Here is a 24455-nt window from a genome sequence, read left to right as displayed (position 1 = left end):
CACCTTCTGTCAAAAGGGTCAATTAAGCAGGTCAGTGAAGATGACTTTTATATACAATCACTTGTCTGGGAAGAGTATTTCCAGAAACTTTATACTGGCACGGTTTCTGAACCCGAGGGGGAGGCATTAGTAGCAGTTAGGGAATGCAACTTAGCACCTGTACAGGAAGGGGCTATTAGCTTTTCCTTAGAGGAAACTGTAACAGCAATCAGCTTATTGCAGGGCTAGATAGACTCCCTGGAGATCTGTTTAAACCTGAGCCCAATATTTGGGGACCACTGTTTCAAATAGTTTTTATTGCTATCTTGCGAGGGGGGTTATCCCTACGTCCTGGAAAGGCGCGGAAATAATCCCCCTATTTAAAAAAGGAGATAAAGGGGACCCATCAAATTACTGGCCAATAAGCCTTATAGACGTCTCCCAGAAAGCTTTTAGCAAAATAATCCTGTCACTTCTCCAAAATTGGATGGAGGAACAAAACATCCTCTCTCATCTGCAGGCAGGTTTTAGGGACTCTACTAGCACCCTAGACCAGGTGTTCTGATTTCTTTTGCTCATCTAGAAAGAAGTGAAGATCAGGAGGGGCCATTTGTATGTCGTAATTGTCGACCTTAAAACGGCATTTGATTCCATAGATCATAATAAACTCTTGATTATTTTCAGGGACTTGGACTCCCCTGTGACCTACTCCAACTATTGCTTTGCTTACACCAAGATAACTACGCCAAAGTCAGGTGGAACTCTGTTGGTAGTCTTACTAATAACATATCAGTTTCCAAGGGGGTTCACCAGGGCTGTGTGCTTGCTCCAAGCCTGTTCACCCTGTATATGAACGAGCTTCTAAGCGAACTAAATGACTGTGGAGGTGATCCGCCAAGATTAGCCGATAGCCTTATCCCCTCTCTGCTATGTGCAAACGATACACTGCTCATTTCTAAAACCCCAATAGGCATCCAGAATGCGCTATCTAAGTTCGAAGAAGCATTCAAAGATTGGGGCCTCGAAATAAAGTTTATGGTTTTCAATCCCTGAAGCTGGGCACTCAATCCTTAGAACAGGTCAAGGCCTTCGACTACCTGGGAGTCAGAATCATTGATAATTTAGCATGGACTCCTCAAATACAGAAGAGCGTACTGACTCTCCAGCATGCGGACTGTGCAATAGCAAAGAGTGCAAAACGCTCAGCCTTCTGCCCAATTTCCCCTATTCTTGAAATAAAGGCCTAGGTGCGGCCCTCTATGGGGCAGAGCTGTGGAGGCTGGAGTATTTAAAACAGCTAGAGGTTGCATAAAATAAATTTTTAAGGGCAATCCTCAACCTCCCAATGAACAAGTCCCTATTACCCCTACGCCTTGACCTTGGTTTAAAGCCTATTACCCATTTTGCTGTCCTTAAGGGGCTAATGTTTTGGTTACGACTTTGGACTAGTAGCACCCAGATTCCTGTAAAGGATGCAGTGGAGGAATAATTAATTCTTCAAAGACACTCAGGGCGACTGCCCTGGTTCAACAAGGTTAAGGAATGGTTTTTCAAACTGGTCCTGGGAATAATGTGGGAGGACCCGCAGTCTATTACAAAACAAATGGTCCCCCTGCTAAAAAAGAGGTTTTAAGATTTTTTTGATTCTTCTTGCACAGATTTTAGGGGACCCGGCACTTTAACTTTCACCTTTTTTAATGTCAAAAGCTGTTTTAAGTTAGATATGTATATGGACGATGTTGAACCCCCCAGGCACAAGCATCTTACATCCAATTTAGGTTTGGGGTTCTACCGTTGAATGTAATGAAAAATAGTTGGGCAAATGTTACTGTATCCCCTCTGTGTCCGTCCTGTCACTCTACCCCAGAGACTATAGAACATTTTATTTTTTTCTGTCCCGCCTATGTAAACTTAAGAAAAACTTGGAATATTTCGGCCTGCTGACTGCTTTCTTTTTCAGCCCCTCTGATGCTCTATGCATATTTAGGTCAGATATGACAAGGTGGCTTGTCTTTACAATATCAAGATACCTGCTTTACGTCTGATGGCAGAGACTTATAGGGTTAAAATAATATCATGATGTAGATCTATTGACCAAGCAGGGTAAGCCGTCTGCACGGTGACTCAGTGGGACAGTAGGAAAATTATGGGTTTGAATTGTTTTAATGTGAGTGTTTTTAACTGACATCTTTGATTTTACGGCAAAAACATCAATTACAAATTTGTTTTAAAACACTGTATATGACCGTGAAGTCAATGTCATTTTAAACTACTGTTTTTTATTATTTTCATGAAATAGTATGTGCTAGATGATTTTATGATGTGTATGATCATGCTATTGATCGAATAAATAAAAATAAAATACTATAGCTTCTGGCAAACATTAGAATGATTCAGAGAATGATGACATTTTCTAAAGCGTCCCCTGGCCCCTGTGAGGGAAAGGGTCTGCTTTCATATACAAAATTCAGCTTTCTATGAATGGCATTGAACATTGGGGGAGCATGGGATGATTCTCTGGATCTCTATCTGATGCTCTCAGTGCCAAAACCCTGCATTTACAAGGTGGATGCTTGGCTTTCAATTTGCAGATTAATACCATCTCCTTTAGTAAGTTAATATCAGCTGAATGTTTTCAACTGCAATCGCAGTCACAGCCCATTGGCAAATTTCATAGCAAATTGTAAAGCAGATGGGACGCCCCTTTCACATTTTGTGATTCTCTATGGACCACAAAGTGCACTTTGTGGGTATGAAAGGCCTTTCTGAATCAGAAGTCCCTTTTGTACATTGCAGCTTGCCTTATCACGGTTATAAACCTACGATTTTACAAATCCCAGGCTTTGCGACTGCAGAGAGACTTGATTTATCAGGCCTGTGCTCACACCCTTGTAGCTTGGCACAGAGCAGTCAGGCTTAACTTAAGAGGCAATGTGTAAAGTACCTGTGCAATACTTTAAACAGTAAAACAGTTTAAACACCACACAAAAAGACACCAGGTTATCAATCAATGAATCAATGGTTTATAGAGCGCGCTACTCACCCGCGAGGGTCTCAAGGCGCTGGGGGGGAGAAAGCTGCTCCTGGTCATTCGAAAATCAAGGTCTTGAGGTCTTCCATGAACGTGTGCAATGTAGGGGAGCATCTGATGTTGACAGGGAGGGAGTTCCAGGTCATGGCTGCGATGTAGGAGAACGCCCTCCCGCCCATCCTGCATCTGTGGATGCGGGGGACCTCAGCCAGGGTGAGGTCGGCGGAACGGAGGACCCTCCCGGGTGCGTGGAAACATAATCGGTCGTTGAGGTATTTGGGTCCGATGTTGTTGAGGGATTAGTAGGCGTAGGTGAGGAGTTTGTAGGTGACCCTCTTCTCGACGGGGAGCCAGTGAAGGTTCCGCAGGTGTTGAGTCATGTGTTCGTGGCGAGGTGTCCCCAGGACCAGTCTGGCTGCAGCGTTCTGGATGGTCTGGAGCTTACGTAGGAGAGTTTTGTTGATTCCGGCATAGAGGGCGTTGCCATAGTCAAGTCTGCTGGTGATGAGTGCGTGGGTGACGGTCCTTCTGTAGTCGGGGGGATCCATTTGAATGTCTTACGGTGGATGCGGAGACAGTTGAAGCTGGCAGAGGAGACAGCGTTGATTTGGCGGTTCATGGAGAGGGAAGAGTCGAAGACTATGCCGAGGTTCCGGGCGTGGTCGATAAGGATGGGAGGGTTCCCGAGGGTGAAGGGCCATCACGTATTGTCCCAGGCGGAGGTTAGAAGAATAAAGCTTGATTTTGTAAATAAAACAGGACCAAACTGACAAAAATCCAATAAGTAGTACTCAAGATATGAATTTTTAAAGAATATACTGAAAAATATTGCTGAGAAGCAATAAGCGCTTACTGGGCATATCTTCTCGCTCTGGACCAGGACAAAGTTAACAGTTCAGGCAGACTGCGATGGACCACAGGTTGGGTACAGGGACCCGGGTTGCGTTGTTGTTGAAGTCGAGATGCAGAGTGCATGCGAGGCAGTTTGTTGACGAAGGTCCACATGGTGAAGGCGATGCGTCAGTGCAGGTCCTAGCAAAGGTGACGATGCATCGGTTCCAATTCTCGCAAAGGAGACAATGCGTTGGTAGGGGGGCTGATGCGCCGCGCAACAGCGATGCTTCGGTGCCGATCCTCGCAATGGCAGCTATGTTTCCACAGTGGAGGAGATGTGCTGGTTCTGAGTCCTGCGTCGACGGCGATGAGTGGGTTCTACTAGAGCAGCACTTTAAGCTCACTTCCAAGGGTCCAGGGTCAAATTTGCACCACTTGGCAGGGCAGACTCACAGATGACAGAGTCCAGGTGCTGTAGCGGAACGGTTGGCAGTCTTTTATGTCACTATGATGTGAATCAGGAGGCAAGCCAGCAAGCCCATTGAAGCCACTCTGGGTTCAAGTGATGAAGGTCCAGTCCTTCTCAGTCAGGCCAGAGGGGTAGCAGGCCAGCACAGCAACGGCAGTCAAAGAAAGAAAACGGGACACCGTGAGGCAAGTTGCATTCAACTATATAACTGTACTACCTAGGTCAAAATTGCAGCTAATTGAGAGACAGATGATAAAACATTCCTTTTCCATTTTCCTTTAGTTAATATGGATAGGCTCAGCGCATGCACAACTCGTGAATAAACAAAGACAAGTCATCACCGTAAAAAGGTAGGAGCGTCTTGAAAAAAAGAAAAAAGCCTTAAAAGTGAAACATTTTTCAAAGTATAGAATTTTTTTTTTTTCATTTACTTTAATTTGTAGTTATAACCGGCTTTGGTCCTGAAGAGACCTCGAATCAGAGACGGTGAAATGCGTCGACTTGTTACTGCCATTAGGGAGTTATAATCAAGCAAAGAAACCCTGCAGTTTGAGGCAATAAGAAACTGTGTTAAGTGCCTGACTTTCCAAAATTGAGCAGGACATTTAACCCCATGCACATTGCAGTCACTTATGAGTTTTATCTAAAGGACAAAAGTAACCATAGACTCGTGTTTAAAAAAATCAAGACTGGTTTATTTAAAACTCTTTGGCACATTATTTTTTCGTTCACTTTATAAATGCCTTGTGTAAATATGTGATGTCTATTTTGTTGTATAGCTCTTGATTTGGGCATGCAAACTGTGAAAAATGTTTGATCTAATATGTTGGATATTTTGAAAAATGGTAAAAATGAACTATAAAATTTGTGGCAAAATAAAAAACCAAGGTATCAAGGATTTATAAACCTAAGCCAATCAAAACAAAAGTGTTGTGAATAAGTCCAACCTAGGAAAATCTATGTTTATATATTAATGGTGGTCTAAACCTAGGCTGTGTTATAGGCCCAACCCCTCAAGTTATATAATAAGTTTCTGACAGTGGCCTTTTTAAAGTTGTAATAATAAATCTGACTTTGCCCTTAAAGATGATTTATGATTACAAGTCCGCAGGTACCAAACATGACAGATCTACTCAGTCTCCTTTAGGAACAACAGCTTCTTAAATGTGATAAGGAATCCCCAATATTATTCTATGATAGGGGTAGTTTTCACAGTAGTAAAACACGAATTGCTCGGCAATGTGGCAAACACAAAGTACGTTTTTTAAAAAAAAAAATGTTTATTTTGTTTTCCCTATTCCATCATCTGTCAACTTCCCCTGACCCATCCCGCCCGCCTCACCGCTATTACCTGTACCAGCCGCTCCTGATACTGAACCATTACTCTTAGAGTACCTTGTAAACATTATTTTCACTGTTTCCTGGAATTCTGGTGTTTAAAAATATTGTTTGTAACTTTTATAATATTTTCTGTTAGGCATGGGAAGACCGACTGATGCTAATTCAAGAAACCATTGATGAATGGCTAAAAGTTCAAGCTCAGTGGCTATACCTGGAGCCCATATTTTGTTCAGAGGACATCATGCAACAAATGCCGGAAGAAGGACGTCTCTTCAACACTGTAGACCGAAATTGGAGGGAGATAATGAAGCACTGTGCTAAGGACCCAAAGGTAATATTTTAATGACTATTAGAGTTCACAGGATGTAATGCAACCAAATATGAAAATAAATGTGATCATGTTTACTGTTTGTACAAGGTTTGTGCAAGCACTGGAGAATGTGTCTGGCACAAGAGTGCAGACACTCATTCAGTCTAGGGGTTAACTAGATCAAAATAACGGTTATGTCACAGTACCTTTTTTAAATGTTATTTCATTTATACAAATACACAAGTCTCTAAATATGATGGCAGTACACTCAACTATATATAACTCCAGAACATAATTCACATAAACTTTTTATGCTGATCGGATCGGTGCAGAATAGGAGTAACATGGAAGTTGACTTCAAAACATTTCAAGGAGAACAACTTAATTGCCCCTACCATAGCATATTACATGCTGAATCGTGATATATCGTGGTCATTTAAACAATAGTTCTCAATAGCTCACCCATATGTGGTGGTTAACACACTCAAACATTTGATTCCCTTCCAACCTCGCCATATACAGCGGAAGGAACCTTTTGGTTTTCTGGCGGAAGAACCTCTGCTAGCTGTGCCGTCCAAAGCCCTTTAACTATTGAACATTTACTACTGGTGTACCAGGCTAAAGTGATGATCTCCCTGCCAACAGTGACAAACATGGACCCCTCTTGACAAACCCTTTAACCTTCATAGGAAACTAATAGAGGGTTACTTAGCATGGAAAGCACTGTAGCTGCATATCAGTTTAAAGATGACATTCTTTGTGTCCCTGGATTACAAATATATTAGAAGTGCGAGTGATTTGATTCTGGGGCCAATTGCCTGGGTGCAGGGCATGGCTTAAGGCCACCCTGGCCCAAAGCCAAATGGGCAGAGTTGAAGGCCTTTTGCATTGGATTCAGGAGGCACCAGGGTTGGGCACTGGGCATAATGGAAAACAGGGAATGAAGGGTACCTGCACCCAGATCCCACTGTGCATGGTTAAAACCGTGTATAGCAGTTTCTTGTTTTGTTGAGGAGCCAAAGTGTTTCATTAAAAAACTATCTTCAATATGCATTATAGGCCAGGATTAGGCATATTTGCAGCAGGGTGGAGGCAGCAAATTGTTCTATTTCTAAGTTGCAGGTATGTTGTTACACTAGAATATTTGTTCACACTACTACTCTGTGGTTTGGAAATATTTGGTGATGGTCACTGGTTAGTTCATTGGGGTAGATGTTACTCTACCTCTGATAGTGTCATTTCTAAAACTTTTGTGCAATTTGTAAAAAATGTACATGAGGTGTTGGCTAACATTAAGTAGTATAGAAACCATCGAATCAGCCATCAAGTGCATGAAGCCAGCTGTTCTTCCATATTGCCATATTGCAAATTATCTTTTAAACCTAAACATTTTGCTTGGAGATACATTTATACCTGTCATGGGTGTGAGAAATCAGCTGGCTGAGAATGTGCTGACGAGTTATTTGTGCAGGTCGTTGATTAACAAGTCTCCAGTGAAATCATTTGATGATGAACATATGATCTCAGGGTAGAGTGAAGGTAGGTTTTAATGTGGTAGTGTTAAGATTTTCAAATTCTATTTTGGGCCCTTGGCCCAGTAACGTCAACCCTATTGATCTTCCTGTGAGGTTACTATGGGTAATACTATGAATTGATGATTTTTTTCAGCTAATACATATATGCCCCCAGGTTATAACAGCTATAGGTTAAATGTGCTGACTCCCACATCTACCTCCAGGTTAGTAAATTCTCCAGGGAAATCTTTTCTATGAAGTGGTACCCAGACAGCTAAAGGATTTCACTTTGTTTGAGTAAAATGTAGGTATTTAGGAAAAGTTTAATACCAGGAAAAGTGTGTATTGTCATTTAATTTCCTAGGAAATAATTAAATTGTGTGAATGAATAGCAATATTCTAGATATACTCTAGAAAAGAGATATAAGTAGTAAATACTCCACCTTTACCCCATGAAATATCTGTGGCATGGTTCTTTCTGAAAAACCACTGTCTACTCACCTGACATCTGCAATTGACTGTTTTATTTGGGATTATAGGAGGGCCCGTTGAGCAATTACATATCTGAAATAACCATTAGTGAAATCGGGGCTAGAAGAAGCAAATAATTTGCATGTTTGTCAGCTATGCAGCATTAAGTCAGTTCTGGGGAGCAATTGCTAAAAAGATACGCGAGTCAACATACTGATTTTCTACTTACTGCATATACAGTTATGTTCTGCATGGATGAAAATACATAACATCACAATGGTGGGCTCTGTTTGCTACCTTCAAATCAAGATAGAGGGTCCCTGAGAAAATATTTTATGGAGAAGAATCCAGGGAAGGATACTGTAACAACAAACAGAACAACCAACCTCTCCAATGTACTTACTAAAAAAGCAATACATCTAAAATACTAGAAATCAAATACACAAGGAGGGACATTCGAGCCAAGCAGAGTAACGGGTAGGTCGCACGCTGTCTGCAGCGATCCTGGACCGTGGTACGGTGCTTTGGGCAACTCCACTTTGACTCATTGGAGCCCTTCCCCTTGTCTTTAGCGGTCGGTACATTTGATGACCGCAATAAGGTCGGTACATTTGTTGACCCCAATAAGGTATGCTTTATATAATTTTGCGTGTGGGACAGCACGGCACTAAGTAAGACATCTGCATCTGACTGTACCCCCAGGAGTAGTTTAGTTAGTTTCTTTTTCACGGTCCTGACGAAATGCCTTGATCTCTACCGACTTTATCGGCAAGAAACATGTTGACCACTATCTATACCTTGAGCTAACTTGGACCATTATATTCACCTAGGCCTACACTTGTTTTTAACATATCCTAGGGTTTAACACATTAAAACTAAAGATACAAATCCATAAGAGTTATTTTAACATTTTTAGCACTCTACTCACACACTACTCCCTCACCATCACACTCACACTCCACAAACGGCAGCTCAAAAGAACTCCGGCAAAGAGTCCCCTCGTGGGGCCTGTTGGGCATTGCAGCGCTGGCCCAATGAGGAGCTGCTCAATGATGAAGCATGACACCCCTCAGGGTGTGTGAGGGCTCCTGCTCCTGAAGGATCAGATCCCTTGGACTTGATCATTCAGGACTCTACTGACCGACCTTTAATAGGAACTGCACACCTTCTTGTTTTCTAGTCTACAATACTAGAAAACCATAAGTCATATCAGTTTCTTTTTAAGATTTATTCATCATCAATAGAAAATGTTTTTGTCAGATACATAAAAAGCTAGTAATATATGTATTCACTTTATATACAAAGGTTTTGTGAGCTCCACAATGAAAAAAGAAAGAACAAAAAAAAATTACAATAACAGGTGAAGAAAAGAAACGTTCACACCCAATAATACTCCACAAAAAAGTGCATATCAAGACACAAACATAATTATGACAAAACAAGTCGAGAAAAATCTCATATATTGCAATTAAAATATTTGAACAGATTTCAAAAACATTATTATTCAATATATTGTACATAAACAGTAATGCGCCGACGTGCGTTTTGGTAATCACAATACGATTGTAGGAGTGAAACACAACCTTCACCGGGGCGCTATCTGTGTTCAAAATTCAGTGGCACCTGCCATCTCATCTGAATTAATTTACAAAATTGTAAGTCATAAGGAGCTCACAACAACATTCTGGTACTGATTTATAAATATAAACTCAGAAGGAAAACAACTACGATGGTGGTCTCATATCCATGGATGATTTCATGGAAGCACATCAAGTTAAGTGCAGGGACTTGAACCAAATAGGGGTATCCAATGACCAATTAGAATAAAGTACCTCAAATGCAGTCCTGGAAATGATAAACAGTCATAGGACTTGTTCTCAGAAGAGAGATCAAAGTATTGAAGATGGGGGAACACCCCCTGTATTTTTGAATTAAGCGGGCTAGGACCAATATCTAGGTCTTAAAAAGTGTATAAGAATCAATCGGCAAGGAATACAGCCGCGTTCCATCCTGCTCTGTCCTTCTTCAGCGAGTACCCCATCTTCAATACTTTGAACTCTCTTTTAGTATCAAGTCCTATGCCAATATGCTTTCCCCCGTGAAATTTTGGCTGGTTTGACCTACTGAAATTTAACGAAGGTTGAGGTCTTTAATGCATCCAAAAAATTTCGGATGCGTTACATACCTAATTCTAACCCATATGTATACAGGCTTTACGCATGGATCAGAATATACCGACCAACTTGTAATCAAGGCTGAATTCTCGAATAGAAATACACAGCAATTCCTTGAAAGCCAGGAGTAGATCCCATATAGTTTTGATCTAAAAAACAAACAGCCTCCCCTACAATCACAGTCTGTTCTTTACAAGCTACATGTTTTTTTTATTTTGTGTTTTCACAGGTACTTGCTGCAACCTCTTTGACTGGTTTATTGGAGAAGCTTCAAGATTCCAATTCACTCCTGGAAAGAATCATGAAAGGGCTCAATGCTTACCTTGAGAAGAAGCGGCTCTTTTTTCCTCGGTAAGTATTTGGGGAGTGTGCCAGCATAATGAGAGTACTGGCATGCTCAGAATTACGGTTAATGTTGCTCCCTTTTGGGCTCTAAAATAGTGTTCTGTCCCTTTTAAAAGCAGAATTTCAGAATTCATGCATGGACATTAATTCACCAAATGCCAGGGGTAGAAAAGTGGCATAGCCTACTCTGACTCCTGTCATGTCTAACGGGCCAAATAACGACAGACACCGTGATCTATGTACAGGATCTTTATTCGCACGTCTTATCTCTTCCTTCACCTTTTCCTAACTGCCCGCCGTCCCGTCTAGCTCCTCCCTTTCCTCTCCACCCCTCTGCTCCGCCCCTCGGACCACTAGACTGTCCTACGACTGTACATCTCCCCCTTTGTTAACAAAATAAAGAAACACTGTGTTACATCTCTTCAATTAACCTTTTAGGCCGCTGAATTGTTTGTCGGGGTCTGAGAGACCGACTTTCTGTCTCACCTCTCGGGGCGCCCCGTTCTCTCCTTTCCAGGCTTGTGGCACCCTCGGCTCGTTCCTCAATCTGCTCAGTCCTCGGTGTCACTGCTGGGGACCCAAAGGCTTCCTGTAGGGCAGGACTACATTTGTGAAAGTGCGACGCATTGCGGGTGATGCGCCTGTTGTCTGATTCTGCGGTCAGCATGGTGCCCTTTTGTCGGATGACGGTCAGGGGTTCCGCCCTGAATCTACTGTCAGTCTTTCTGCTCTGCTCCTGCTTGACTATCACACAGTCCCCTTTTCGAAGTGAGAGTGACCGTGCCCGTCTCCTGCCATCAGCATACGCTTTCATTCTGTCCTTGCGGGCTCTGTCTGCGACCCTTACTTCCCGATGTATGCGGTTGGGTGATACTGGTCGAAGGGCCCCTTCCCAGGTAGGTATCCTTGTCCGAGCAGGACGTCCTAACATGAGCGTCGCAGGACATTTGCCCGTGGTGGCATGGGGTGTCGTCCGGTATGACCGGAGTACGTCATTGAGGGCTGTTTGCAGATCTCTTTTGTCCAACGTGGCCTGTTGGAACATTTTCTTGAGAGTGGCCATGAACCTCTCGACCGTGCCGTTGGCCATAACGGGGTTATCCGCCGGTGTCGAATATCCATGAGTTTCATGAACTCCCCAAACTCCTGACTGTTGAAAGGTGGGCCATTGTCCGTTTTCAGTTCTGTAGGCACACCCCAGGCTGCAAAGACTTCATCTAGCACTGGAATGGTCGCGGCTGCGCTGGTGGACGACACAAACTGAGCAATGGGGAAACGCGAGTATTCATCAATCACCACTAGAACATACTTGCCCGATTGCATGGGGCCATAGAAGTCCATGGCTAGCTCGCGCCACACACCCGATGGTAGTGGCGTCATCTGGAGGGGGGCCGGAGGGTCTCCCTGCCCCCCCACCTGGCACTGCGGACAGTCTTTCAGGGTGAGTTCCACCATCCTGTCGAGAGAGGGAAACCAGACACGCTCACGAAGGGCCCTCTTGGTCGCAACTACCCCTCGGTGACTTTCATGCGCCAAGTTGATGACTCCTTGGCGCAGTAGACTGGGAATGACGATGCGGTGGTCTTGCAGTAGCAGACCCTCTGAGGTGACAGACAGCTCCTCGCTCACGTTCCTGAACGCCTGCAGTTCTTGCCTCGTCACCGGATCACTCCCTTCCTCGGTATCTTCGTGCCGCCATCGGTATGCCTGCACCTTGCGAATCACTCTTTGTAACGTCTCATCTTGCGAGGTGGCTTGTTGGATGACGTCCAGGGGGACAGCCGGTGGCCGCGCCTGGTCCACCACAAAGTGAACATATTCTTCAGCAACTGACGGCGGTCTGGAGGATCGAGGTGGCTCCGGGTGACGCGACATGTAGTCAGCAGGGTTGGCTGACTTTCCTGGCTTGTGTACAATGGTGTAGGTGTACTCCTGCAACCGAAGTCCCCACCGCTCGATGCGAGGCGGCATTTTGGAGCGCGGATTGCCAAAGATGGTGACTAGCGCTTGGTGGTCCGTCACTAAGGTGAAATGCTTCCCATATATGAACACGGGGAAGTGTTCACAGGCCCAAACGACCGCGAGGCTTTCCTTCTCCGGTTGTGAGTATGCTTTTTCTGTGTCGGAGAGACTCCGGCTGGCGTGGGCCACTATGTGACGTTGATCAGTGTCACTGTCGTATTGGGCTAGGATGGCACCTAGACCGACCGGGCTAGCATCTACTGTGATTTCTGTCTTGCGGCTGGGGTTGAAATAGGCTAGGCTCTCGGCTGCTCCGACCGCCTGTTTAATCTCTTGGAAGGCTTGCTCGCACTCAGAGGTCCATTCGAATTTCTGCCCTTGTTTGGTCAGGGTCCGGAGTGGGTGACTTAGTGTGGCATAGTCTTTGATGTACCTTGAGCAGTAGCTCGCCATGCCCAGGAAGGATCTCACATCGCTGACATCCCGCGGGCTTTTGGTGTCGTTTAGCGTGCTCACTTTGTCCGGGTCAGGCTTCATCCCGGCCCCTGAAAAGATGTGCCCGAAGAATTTCAGCTTCGATTGATGCAGCTCACATTTCTCTTTGTTGAGTGTTAGGTTTGCCTCTAGGAGGGCGTGACAGACTCGATCTAAGGCCGTGTCATGGTCTTGGACATTTGCCCCATACACTAGGATGTTGTCACTGTAGTTCAGTGTGTTGGGGATATGATGAATGGTTTGCCGAATTGCTTCTTGGAATATTTCAGCGGCCGAGGAGATTCCAAAATTCAACCTCTTGTATCTGTATAGCCCCAGGTGCGTCGCAAAGGTTGTAATGTACCGAGAGCTGTCATGGAGTTCCAACTGGTGGTACCCTTTATTGAGGTCCAGCTTGGAGAATACTCGAGCACCATTCAGCGCGGCTATCATGTCACTTAGGTGTGGGCCTGGGTGACGCTCTCTTTCGATAGCGGTATTGGGCATCCGCATGTCCACACACAGCCGTACCTTCCCCGGAGTCCCTTTCTTTGGGACGATCACTACGGGCGACACCCATGGCGTGGGACCCTCCGTACGTTCAATGATGTCAGCTTGCAGGAGGTCTTGCAGTTCGTCCTCCACGGCTTGCTGAAGATGGAATGGCACCTTCCGGGGGTGCTGGGCGACTGGCCGGACCTGTTCTTTGATGTGAAGACGTATCTGGTTTCTGTTCATTTTCCCCAGCCCCATGAACAGCTTCGGGAACTTGTGGACAATATCACTGTCATTGCTGACGCGGTATAGGACTTCCACTAGCCGGAGACGTTCGGCCGTCGGCAGACTAAGGAGGCAGTCGGCCTCCGGTCCTTCTATGACGTGTATCACGGCAGGGACAGATGTTGTTTTGTGTCGTAGTGTGGTTGAGAACTTCCCGAGGCACGGAAGTGGCTTCCTGGACATCCAGGTGTAGACACGGACGTACGCGGGGCTCAGTCGAGGACGGGGATTCATCTTATTGTATTCAGTCACTGGGAGGTAGTTTAGTGACGCCCCACTGTCCATTACGAACTTTGTGTTGTGTTCACCGACGCTGATGTCCAGTCGGGGATATTTCTTGAGCTGATCTGGGTCAGCGATCATGTTTGCATACTCCACAGAGTAGTCTCGTTCCGCGGATGTCGATCTGGAATCCCGCGATGGCGACTTCCTCGACCATCGTGATGTCCGCGACTCCCCGCTGGACTGCGAAGACCTTGACGACGACCTTGGGCGGTCACGCACCGCTCGTGCGTGGTGCCGGTGGGAGTCGCCTCGCGACGACTCGGGTCTATCCTTTTCCTTCTCGCGGCGATACTCTCCGCACATGGCCTCAAAGTGGTTGCTTCGGCCACACTTGCGACATTGCTGTCCCATGGCTGGACATGCTCCGGTGTGTGGGAAATCATACCCGCATCTATAGCATCTTCGTGCTGGTGTCTTTCGCACGGGGTCATGGCGCTTGCTTCTCCTCCCTGAGTCTGGCCGTCGACGTCCCGAATGGCGGCGGCGCGATGGCGGCCGGGTGTGACGTCTGTGCTCTCGGGACCCTCGGCGGGGCCGGCTGGTTCGCACCTGGCATATCTGTTCTCTGCGTTCTGTACTCCCTGCTTCGATGGTCTTGGCTTGTTCCTCAACTTGATCATGCACCCTCGTCATCTCTTCGATCTCGTCGAGGGTGTGACTTTTCTTCAATAACTTCCTCCGAAGGGTCTCGGACAGGCAGCCATCAATGACGCGCAGTCGTATGGCATCATCCGTCGAGAACGCTTCAAAATTACAATGTCGCGCTAGTCTGCGCAGTCGTGTTATGTAGGTATTCATCCTCTCATCTTTTTCTTGGCGCGCCCGCTGGAACACATACCTTTCGTAGTCGACATTCTTCTTATGCAGGAATTTCTTGTCGAGGGCCTCCCGTACCTTGGCGTATGTCCCTGCATCCGCAGCCGGGAGTTCCTTGATCATTTTGCTGATGTCTTTTCCCGCTAGGTTGCAAAGCGCGATTATTTGGTCTTCATCGCCAGTTACTGTGGAGCCTTTGATGTAGTCTTCAAAGTCTTCAATCCACTCCTCCCAGCGGGGGCCCATGCTGCTCCCGACCACTAGCGCTAGAGGCTCTGGAGGACGCAGATGAGACAGCCCCATCACGACGGGTTTCACCTCCTGGCGTGCAGGCGATCCATGGTTCGACATCTTGTGTGGTACGAGTTTGTGGGGTCTCTACAGCTTGCTGGTGCTTATGTTTCTCTTCTTGCTCGCTTGCTCTAGCTTGTGCTTCTTTTTTTTTTTCTGTTGCCTTTGCTTGGGTTTGTTTGGCGCCTGACTCCAAGATGGCCGCCAATCTGTTTGCAGGGCTCTGTCCTATGGTGGCCGCCTGGTTTAAAGATGGCCGCCGGGCTGATTCTACACGCGGCGCTTGACACGAGGCTGAATCATCCCCTTGATTCCTTCCCTTGCAGAGCGCTGCTGGCAGCTTCACTCACTCGCTCCCTGGGCCTTCCTCATTCCAGGTGAGCACACGCAGTTGCTGTCGCTCCCTTGTTTACACGCGCACGAAGGCTCCGGCTTCACGCTGGGGGCTCACCGTCGTACAGCGGGTTTTCTCTCCGGTCAGCGCTGCTCTCTGGCACACGCAGCAGGGGTCAGGCTCGGGGCTGGGCTCTCACTTTCGTCCCGCTCTCACAGGGCCTCTGATCCCGCACAGGTTCCGGTCGCGCTCCGGAAGGGCCGCTTTCAGGCGTCTCCTCTTGCGCCTCGGCCAGGGTGCAGACCACGGTCTTCTCTGGGTTCAGGGGAGCATCACATGCATCCAACCCTTGTCGCCAGCTGTCATGTCTAACGGGCCAAATAACGACAGACACCGTGATCTATGTACAGGATCTTTATTCGCACGTCTTATCTCTTCCTTCACCTTTTCCTAACTGCCTGCCGTCCCGTCTAGCTCCTCCCTTTCCTCTCCACCCCTCTGCTCCGCCCCTCGGACCACTAGACTGTCCTACCACTGTACAACTCCCAATGCCTATAGGTGGTTTGACAGCTTTTTCCAAATTAAAGGGCAAAACGTGGAAGCTGTGGGAAGAAAGCAGGGGCCTCAGAGCCCCGTTTTCTTTCTCCTCCTGCCTTCATGAGCCCTGAGACTAGTGGTATCAAGGGCAATGCAAGGAGTAGCAAAGGGCAAGCCAGATATTGAACCTGCTACTTCTGGCAACCACTAAACAACATCCTCCAATTCATGCCTCTAGTTATTTTCTGAAATAGGTGTCTTTTATCATCTGAAAAGGTATAGTGTGTTCGTTTATGGATTGTCAACTATCTTTTTCTACGTATGATTAAATAGGTGGCAGTCTAGCATAACCACTCTATCAAATGTTATAGTTTGCATATTTTTGATAACTTTGTAATCAAATATTAGTATTCAGATAAGACAACACTGTCCATTATTAAATTCCAAATTGGGTTAATTCCTCTACAAATAACAAATAAGCAATGTTCTAGAATTATGACTTGATTGTTAGATTAGGGTGAAATTGCTTTCTGCCATCGATCACCAACAATAATTTAGTTAACTGGGTTATGGGAATGATTAGTTTACTGGTTTACTGGGATGATTAGTTAACTGGGTTATGGAGAGCATGATATATTAAATTGGATGTATGACGTTACAACGCACACTTTTACAACGCATGCACTTACAACGCATTTTTTACAACGCAAAATCCATTACAACGCACTACACTTACAACGCATGACACTACAACGCATTTTTAAAAACTACCTTTACAACGCATACCATTACAACGCATAATATTAAATTGCATTTAAGGTAAGTATTAGATAGTATAGGGGTAAAAATTACTTTTCTAACTCCAGGGTGTGCAACAGTAGGGTAAGTGTTGGATAGTATAGTGGTAAAAATTACTATTCTAACTCCAGGGGGTGCAACAGTAGGGTAAGTGTTGGATAGTATAGGGGTAAAAATTGCTATTCTAACTCCAGGGGGTGCAACAGTAGGGTAAGTGTTGGATAGTATAGGGGTAAAAATTGCTATTCTAACTCCAGGGGGTGCAACAGTAGGGTAAGTGTTGGATAGTATAGGGGTACAAATTACTATTCTAACTCCAGGGGGTGCAACAGTAGGGTAAGTGTTGGATAGTATAGGGGTAAAAATTGCTATTCTAACTCCAGGGGGTGCAACAGTAGGGTAAGTGTTGGATAGTATAGGGGTAAAAATTACTATTCTAACTCCAGGGGGTGCAACAGTAGGGTAAGTGTTGGATAGTATAGGGGTAAAAATTACTATTCTAACTGCAGGGGGTGCAACAGTAGGGTAAGTGTTGGATAGTATAGGGGTAAAAATTACTATTCTAACTCCAGGGGGTGCAACAGTAGGGTAAGTGTTGGATAGTATAGGGGTAAAAATTACTATTCTAACTCCAGGGGGTGCAACAGTAGGGTAAATGTTGGATAGTATAGGGGTAAAAATTACTATTCTAACTCCAGGGGGTGCAACAGTAGGGTAAGTGTTGGATAGTATAGGGGTAAAAATTACTATTCTATCTCCAGGGGGTGCAACAGAGTAGGGTAAGTGTTGGATAGTGTAGTGTAATATTATGCGTTGTAATGGTAGGCGTTGTAATGGAATGCGTTGTAAAGGTAGTTTTTAAAAATGCGTTGTAGTGTCATGCGTTGTAAGTGTAGTGCGTTGTAATGGATTTTGCGTTGTAAAAAATGCGTTGTAAGTGTAGTGCGTTGTAAAAGTTGCGTTGTAAAGGTTGTTCCCCATTAAATTGGATCACTATCCAGAGATTGTGCTGTGCATTGATTGAGCTGCAGGAACTAAGTTTAGAAGTTCAGCTGTCCACTGAGATGCACACTAGGTCGCTGTGTGTGATAAAGTGATCTTAAATCATTCACTGCAGGGAGTTTTGGAAATGTTTACCCTATTTTTGAATCATAGTGATCCTTACTGATGGTCATAAACATAGAATATTCCTTCCATTTTGCGGGGATCCTGGAACACTTCCTTAACATAATAGAAAAAATCTTCCTCAGAGGCAGACACTGCAAGGTAAATCATTTATATGTCACTGCCATAGAGCTGAACAGGAAGTCTTATGTTATTTTTTTCTCCATGAAATGGCCAATGCACAGAATAGTAAAGAAAGCTGTATTGCAGCACCTAGCTACAAATGTTAAATTCTCACGTTAAGAAGTTGTGAAACCCTGAATTTCAGTAGAGAAATATGGTTGGTTAAAAATGTATCAGGTCAAAAAGATGAGACTGCTCATTTTATAGCTCAGCAGCTTGTTTGACCCAGGACGTAGTGTACTGGCAGTTTGCCTCACAACCCTAGTTCTTTTTCTCCAGCTAATGCTTACTTGATCCTAGAGCAATTCTGGAAGATTTTCTCTCTCCCAAGACCACCTTTTTTATCCATGTTTCTATGTTGTGAGGTGATATTTTCTGATGGATACTTCTGCCTGTGGATTCCTCACCTTATGAATACCCCCTGCGCAAGCATTCAGCGGAACAGCATTCCGCGGGAAGTTCTTTCCTAGCTCTCCCTTGTCGACGAGGACATCACAATAGCACGGCTCAGCTCGCGACACCGTATGACGTCATCAGAGCCATAAGAGGACCTCGTCGGCGTGCTGACGTCAGTTCCCTTTTTTCCGTGCCGTCGACGCTTAACGGTTTTTCTTAGGGCTCTCCATTTTCTTCGAGGAAAACTTTGTATCTCTTGTTGGTTCCTGATGGCTAATTCCAGGAAGACCGGATTTAAACCCTGCAGAGAGTGTGGCGGGCATATGTCAATCACGGACCCGCATGAAGATTGCCTCTTGTGTTTATCTTCGGATCATGCCGTCGAGGAGTGTCGAAGCTGCAAGAAGATGAATCCGAAGGCCATTAAGGAGCGTGAAGCTAAGTTGTTTATGGCCAAAGCCAAAAAGGAGAAGAGAGGTCATAAGAGGGTGAAGTCTTCGTCATCCCATACATCGAAGTCGAAGAAACATAAGAAGTCCAAGAGGAGGCATGGCTCTCAACACCGTTCTTCAAAGACCAGGGCCTCGAGGGTCGAGGTCGCCGACTCCGGCTGAACGGCCTCGAAGAAAGGACTTAGTTTCTCCATCTCCTTCTCCTCAGGTGACGCCGGTTCCATCTCCAGATCCGGTATCGCCGGCTTCGAAAGGCTCTTCACAGCATGAAGACTCACCGACTCCAGCGATGTATCCGGTGCCTAGGGAGTCAACTTCAGGCCGGTTGACCTCTCCTGTGCGGGTGCCGTCCCCGGCTCCGCAGCCTCCAGCTCGACCTCAGGAAGGTACGGATCCATATCCTGCTTTTCCTGCTCCTGGGTCAGACTCTTCGCATTTCCTTAATGCGATGTTTGGCATGTTTGCCAGGACCTCTGCTCCATCCGGTGCGCCTTTGGGCCCCGTGGGTCCTTTGGCCTTTAACTTGGGTGTTCCTCAATTTTATCCTCAGGCACCCTTTATGCCTTTATTGCCGCCGACTCCAGCTTGGCATTTTCTGGCGCCAAGGTCCTCCACTCCGGCTCCACGGACTCCTTTGGCTGTTGACTTGGCTCCGCCTCGCGTTTGATCGACGTCAAGGTTTGAAGCCGAAGCCGAAGTCGACGTCGTTGATGGCTTCACCAACGTCGCATGTGGCGCCGCCGACACGATTCCTAAACTAGGAAAGAGGCGCAGAGGATCTTTGAAGAGGAAGAATATGCACAGAATCAGGAGGAAGGGAGATCGTTGATTCTATGGATGAGTTTGAGGGCCTCAGCGAGGCTAGTGGCTTGGATACTTCTCCTGAGTATAATCTCCCATCTGCTAATGCTAGTGTTGTGCATGACATTGCTCCTTATCATGTGGTCATAAAGGAAGGTGGCTGATTTGCTTGGTTTACAGCTTCCCTCGGCTGAGGTGAAATCTAATATTCTTACGGAAGTTCCTAATACGTCTTCTTCTACTACTGAACTGTTGCTTCCCTTTACGGATTCTTTGACGGAACCAATAATGGAGGTGTGGCAGAAGCCTTTGTCTGCTCCTGCTATTTCTCGCTCCATCGCTAGAAAGTACAGGCCTGCTCCTGGTGATCAGACTTTTTTATCCTCTCATCCTATGCCAGAAAGTTTAGTTGTCCAGGCTTCTTGTTCGAAGCAGTCTTCTGGTTCTTTCCCTACCATTCTTGGTGATAGGGATTCTAAAAAGATGGAGCAGGCGGCAAAGAAGGTGTTCTCTTCTTCAAGTATGGCTCTTAAATCCACTAATGCTACCTGTCTTCTTGGAAGGTATATCCATGCTTTAATGGACTCAGTCATGCAGCTAGCTAGTTGCCTGAGGAGGATTGGGCTAATTTCATGGAAGTCCTTTCTGATTCACAGGCTGCGGCACGTCAGGAGATTCAATCAGGCCTGGACACTGCTGACTCTGTAGCTCGTGTGAATGGATCTTCTGTGGCTGCAAAGAGGCAGGCTTGGCTTCGTTCGTCTGGTTTCTCACCTGATGGTCAGGCGACTTTGTTGGATTTACCCTTTGATGGGTCAAAACTCTTTGGTTCAAAGGCGGACTCAGCCTTAGAGCCTTTTAAGGACAGCAGGGCTACTGCAAGGTCTCTAGGCCTCCAGGTGCAGTCCAGAGGATACGGCTACAAGCGGTATCGTGGATTTGGGAGATCGGCTTCCTTTCGTGGCCGTCAGCAATCTCAACAGTGCCAGCAACAGCAGAATCCCTTATACAAGTAATACAGAGGGAGGAATAAAAGAGGCCTCAGGGGTGCGGCTCGACAACAATCCTTAACTTCTTCATCTACTTCCCCGCCCAACACCATTGGTACATCAGGAAAGCAGTTCTAGATCCCCCATCTTAGAACATGTTGGTCCAGTCGGAGGTCGGGTGTCCCATTTTCTACAAGAGTGAAGACTGATCAAGTCAGATCGTTGGGTCTTGAATCTTGTAGAGAATGGGTACGCCCTCCCTTTTATGGAGTTTCCTCCTCCTTACCCTCCTCGCCAGGGTTGGTGCTCAGAGGACCACTTACTGCTTTTACAGCAGGAAGTTCTTACCTTTCTACAAAAAGGTGTGATAGAGGTGGGTCCGGAGCAGGAAAGGGGTCAGGGTTGCTAGTCCCGGTATTTCCTGATCCCCAAAAAGGAAGGTCGCTTAAGGCCAATCCTGGACCTCAGGATTTTTAACCTTTACCTCAGACAGGAGAAGTTCAAAATGTTGACCTTGGCTCAGGTTTTTCTAGCACTGCAGCAGGAAAACTGGATGGTGTGCATCGATCTACAGGATGCGTATTTTCATCTTCCCATCCTGAGGTCACATCGGAAGTATCTCCGGTTCACGGTAGGGTCGCAACGTTATCAGTTTGTGGTTCTTCCGTTCGGTCTTACTTCCGCACCTCGAGTCTTTACAAAGGTGATGGCAGTGGTAGCGTCACATCTCAGAAGGTCAGGGGTTCCTGTTTTCCCCTACCTGGACGACTAGCTGTTGAAAACGGAGTCTCCAGAGTTGGTTTCGCACCACTTGCAGGTTACAGCTCATCTGTTATTCAATTTGGGATTTTCGATAAATGTACCCAAATCTCACCTGGTGCCTTCTCAGCACAGCCGGTTCATAGGGGCAATACTGGACACATCTGTGTGTCGAGCTTACCCTCCTCCGCAGAAGATTCTCAACATTCGGGAGATGATTACCTTATTTCACGATGGAGCGCTTGTTTCAGTCCTGAAGATTTTTCGCCTGCTCGGTCTGTTCGCTTCCTGCATTCTGTTGGTCAACCATACACGCTGGAACATGAGGGCACTCCACTGGTGCCTCCGCAGGCAGTGGTATCAGCACAACGGAGATCTCGGGGAGAAGATCAAAATCTCCAGAGAAGCTGCAGCGGAGTTAATTGGTGGAGTGTGCAGGGCAACCTGTCTCAAGGAAAGCCCTTTCAGCCTCCTCCACCGGTGGCCACGGTAATCACGGATGCCTCCACTCTAGGGTGGGGTGCTCATCTGAGGGATCTGGAGGTCAAAGGTCTTTGGTCTTCAGAGGAAAGGTTGCTTCACATCAACCTTCTGGAATTGCGGGCGATACGTTTGGCACTAAAGGCCTTCCTCCCTTCCCTTTGCGGTCAGTCGGTTCAGGTCTTGAAGGACAACACTACCGCGATGTGGTATATCATCAAACAGGGAGGTGTAGGGTCATTTTGTCTCTGTCGAGTGGATGTGCGGCTCTGGTCCTGGGCTAAGAACCATCGGATTTGTGTGTTTGCAAGTCATCTGGCCGGTGTGCTGAATGTTCATGCGGACAGTCTCAGTCGGCGTTACTCGGCCGATCACGAGTGGCGGCTTCATCCAGAGGTGGTCCATCGCATCTTTCAGATGTGGGGGTCTCCTCGGTTGGACCTGTTTGCCTCGCACGAGAACGCGCTCTGCCCGTCATTCTGCAGTCTTCAGTATCCGATGCGGGGAGTACTGGGGGACGCGTTTCAGTTGGATTGGAGTGCACAGCTCCTTTACGCGTTTCCTCCCATACCCTTGATTCCTCGGGTTCTGAGGAAGATTCGCCAAGACCGGGCCCAAGTCATATTGATCGCCCTGGATTGGGCAAGAAGGGCGTGGTACACATATCTACTTCACCTCTCATCGCACCCTCTGCTCCGTCTCCCTCTCAGGGCAGACCTCCTCTCGCAGTCGCAGTCGCAGGGGCTGGTTCTACACCCCCACCTCCAGAGCCTGCACCTTCATGCCTGGAGATTGAACGGGGCAACCTGAGTTCCTTCTCTCTCCTGCTGGATATAGTGGATATTATTTTATCGTCCAGGCGGCACTCCACTAACTCTGTTTACTCTTCCAGATGTTCCACATTTGTTAGGTGGTGCGGAGAGAGAGACATTGACCCTTTGAAGTTAACTAATATTGGGTGAAGAGAGTCCTTTAGGCGCTCATATAGATTTGCACATTAAATCAAAATAGAAAACATATCATGCGGTGCATCCCAAGAGGGAGAACATTCACCCAAAATTCCCCAATTTGTTCAATCCAAAATTGAATAAACGTTTAACAAGTTCTTGAAGCACACGCAATTAATATCAATACAACAGTATATGAATATAAAGAAGCAAATGATTAAAATTTTTAGGGCTTGTTCGGCCCTTTATTATGCACGATCTTCCAATCCCTTGTACCAACGCGTTTTGTCGTCTTTGGGCATGAACCCTACAACTTTCTCAGGGCTGGAAGTAATACAGACAAAGTTTTTGTAACATTTTATATCAATATATTGTTATATACACAATATAAGCCCACACATAACCTCTTGTGCGTCAAGGGACTAATCAATGTGAGAGAGTTGTATAAAAATGATATGCTCCAAAAATCAATAAGAAATACTTAGACACACACTGGATACATCATGACGATTCAAAAAGCAACAAAATATTAGTACAAAACAACTAATATCAGGATTGCACCCTCGTGCAAGTGAGACAGCACAAAACCGAGGAAATAACCAATGTGTATTTATATTAATAAACCAAAAGTCAATCAATCAATCAATCATCGCATTTATATAGCGCGCTACTCACCCAGAGGGTCTCAAGGCGCTGGGGGAGGGGGGTCCGCTACTGCTCGAACAGCCAGGTCTTGAGTTGCTTCCTGAAGGCGAGGTGGTCCTGGGTCAGGCGGAGGTGGGTGGGGAGGGAGTTCCATGTCTTGGCGGCGAGGTAGGAGAAGGACCGTCCCCCTGTGGTGGCTCTTTGGATGCGGGGGACGGCGGCGAGGGCGTGGCTGGTCGATGGAAGCTGGCGTTTGGGAGCGTAGAAGTTGAGGCGGCTGTTGAGGTATCCTGGGCCTTGGTTGTGTAGGGCTTTGTGTGCGTGGGTGAGGAGACGGAAGGTGATTCTCTTGTTGACCGGGAGCCAGTGCAGGTCTCTCAGGTGTCCGGAGATGTGGCTGCGACGGGGGATGTCCAGGATGAGTCGTGCTGAGGCGTTCTGGATCCGCTGGAGTCTCTTCTGGAGTTTGGCGGTGGTTCCGGCGTAGAGGGAGTTGCCGTAGTCCAGACGGCTGGTGACGAGGGCCTGGGTGACCTGTCTTCCTGGTCTCGGTGGGGATCCACCGGAAGATCTTACGTAGCATGCGCAGGATGTTGAAGCACGACGAGGAGACGGCGTTGACTTGTCTGGTCATGGAGAGGGAGGAGTCCAGGATGAAGCCCAGGTTGCGTGCGTGGTCTGTTGGTTTGGGTGCGCTGCCTAGGGCGGGGGGCCACCAGGAGTCGTCCCAAGCGGCGGGTGAGGATCCCAGGATGAGGACTTCCGTTTTGTCCGAGTTCAGTTTCAGGCGGCTGTTCTTCATCCATTCGGCTACCTCTTTCATCCCTTCGTGAAGGTTGGCTCTGGCGGTGGCGGGGTCGTTGGTGAGGGAGAGGATCAGCTGGGTGTCGTCGGCGTATGAGATGATGTTGAGGTTGTGCTGGCGTGCGATGTCTGTGAGGGGGCTCATGTAGA

General features: G+C 46.6%; 1 protein-coding gene across 1 annotated transcript in view; it reads left to right on the top strand.

The window, feature by feature from the left end:
* The window catches only part of DNAH12 (dynein axonemal heavy chain 12), a 1449067-nt gene that overhangs the window by 365813 nt on the left and 1058799 nt on the right, over positions 1 to 24455 (top strand). Inside the window, exons 20-21 of the mRNA XM_085624669.1 lie at positions 5791 to 5985; positions 10353 to 10474. Coding sequence (XP_085480795.1) covers positions 5791 to 5985; positions 10353 to 10474 — 317 coding nt within the window. The remainder of the gene's footprint in view (positions 1 to 5790; positions 5986 to 10352; positions 10475 to 24455) is intronic.

This window comes from Triturus cristatus, chromosome 9 (assembly GCF_964204655.1).
Source record: "Triturus cristatus chromosome 9, aTriCri1.1, whole genome shotgun sequence".
In the NCBI taxonomy this organism is placed as follows: Eukaryota; Metazoa; Chordata; class Amphibia; order Caudata; family Salamandridae; genus Triturus; species Triturus cristatus.
The sequence above is the reverse complement of the archived record's forward strand: the minus strand, read 5'-3'. Positions and strand labels throughout refer to the sequence as shown.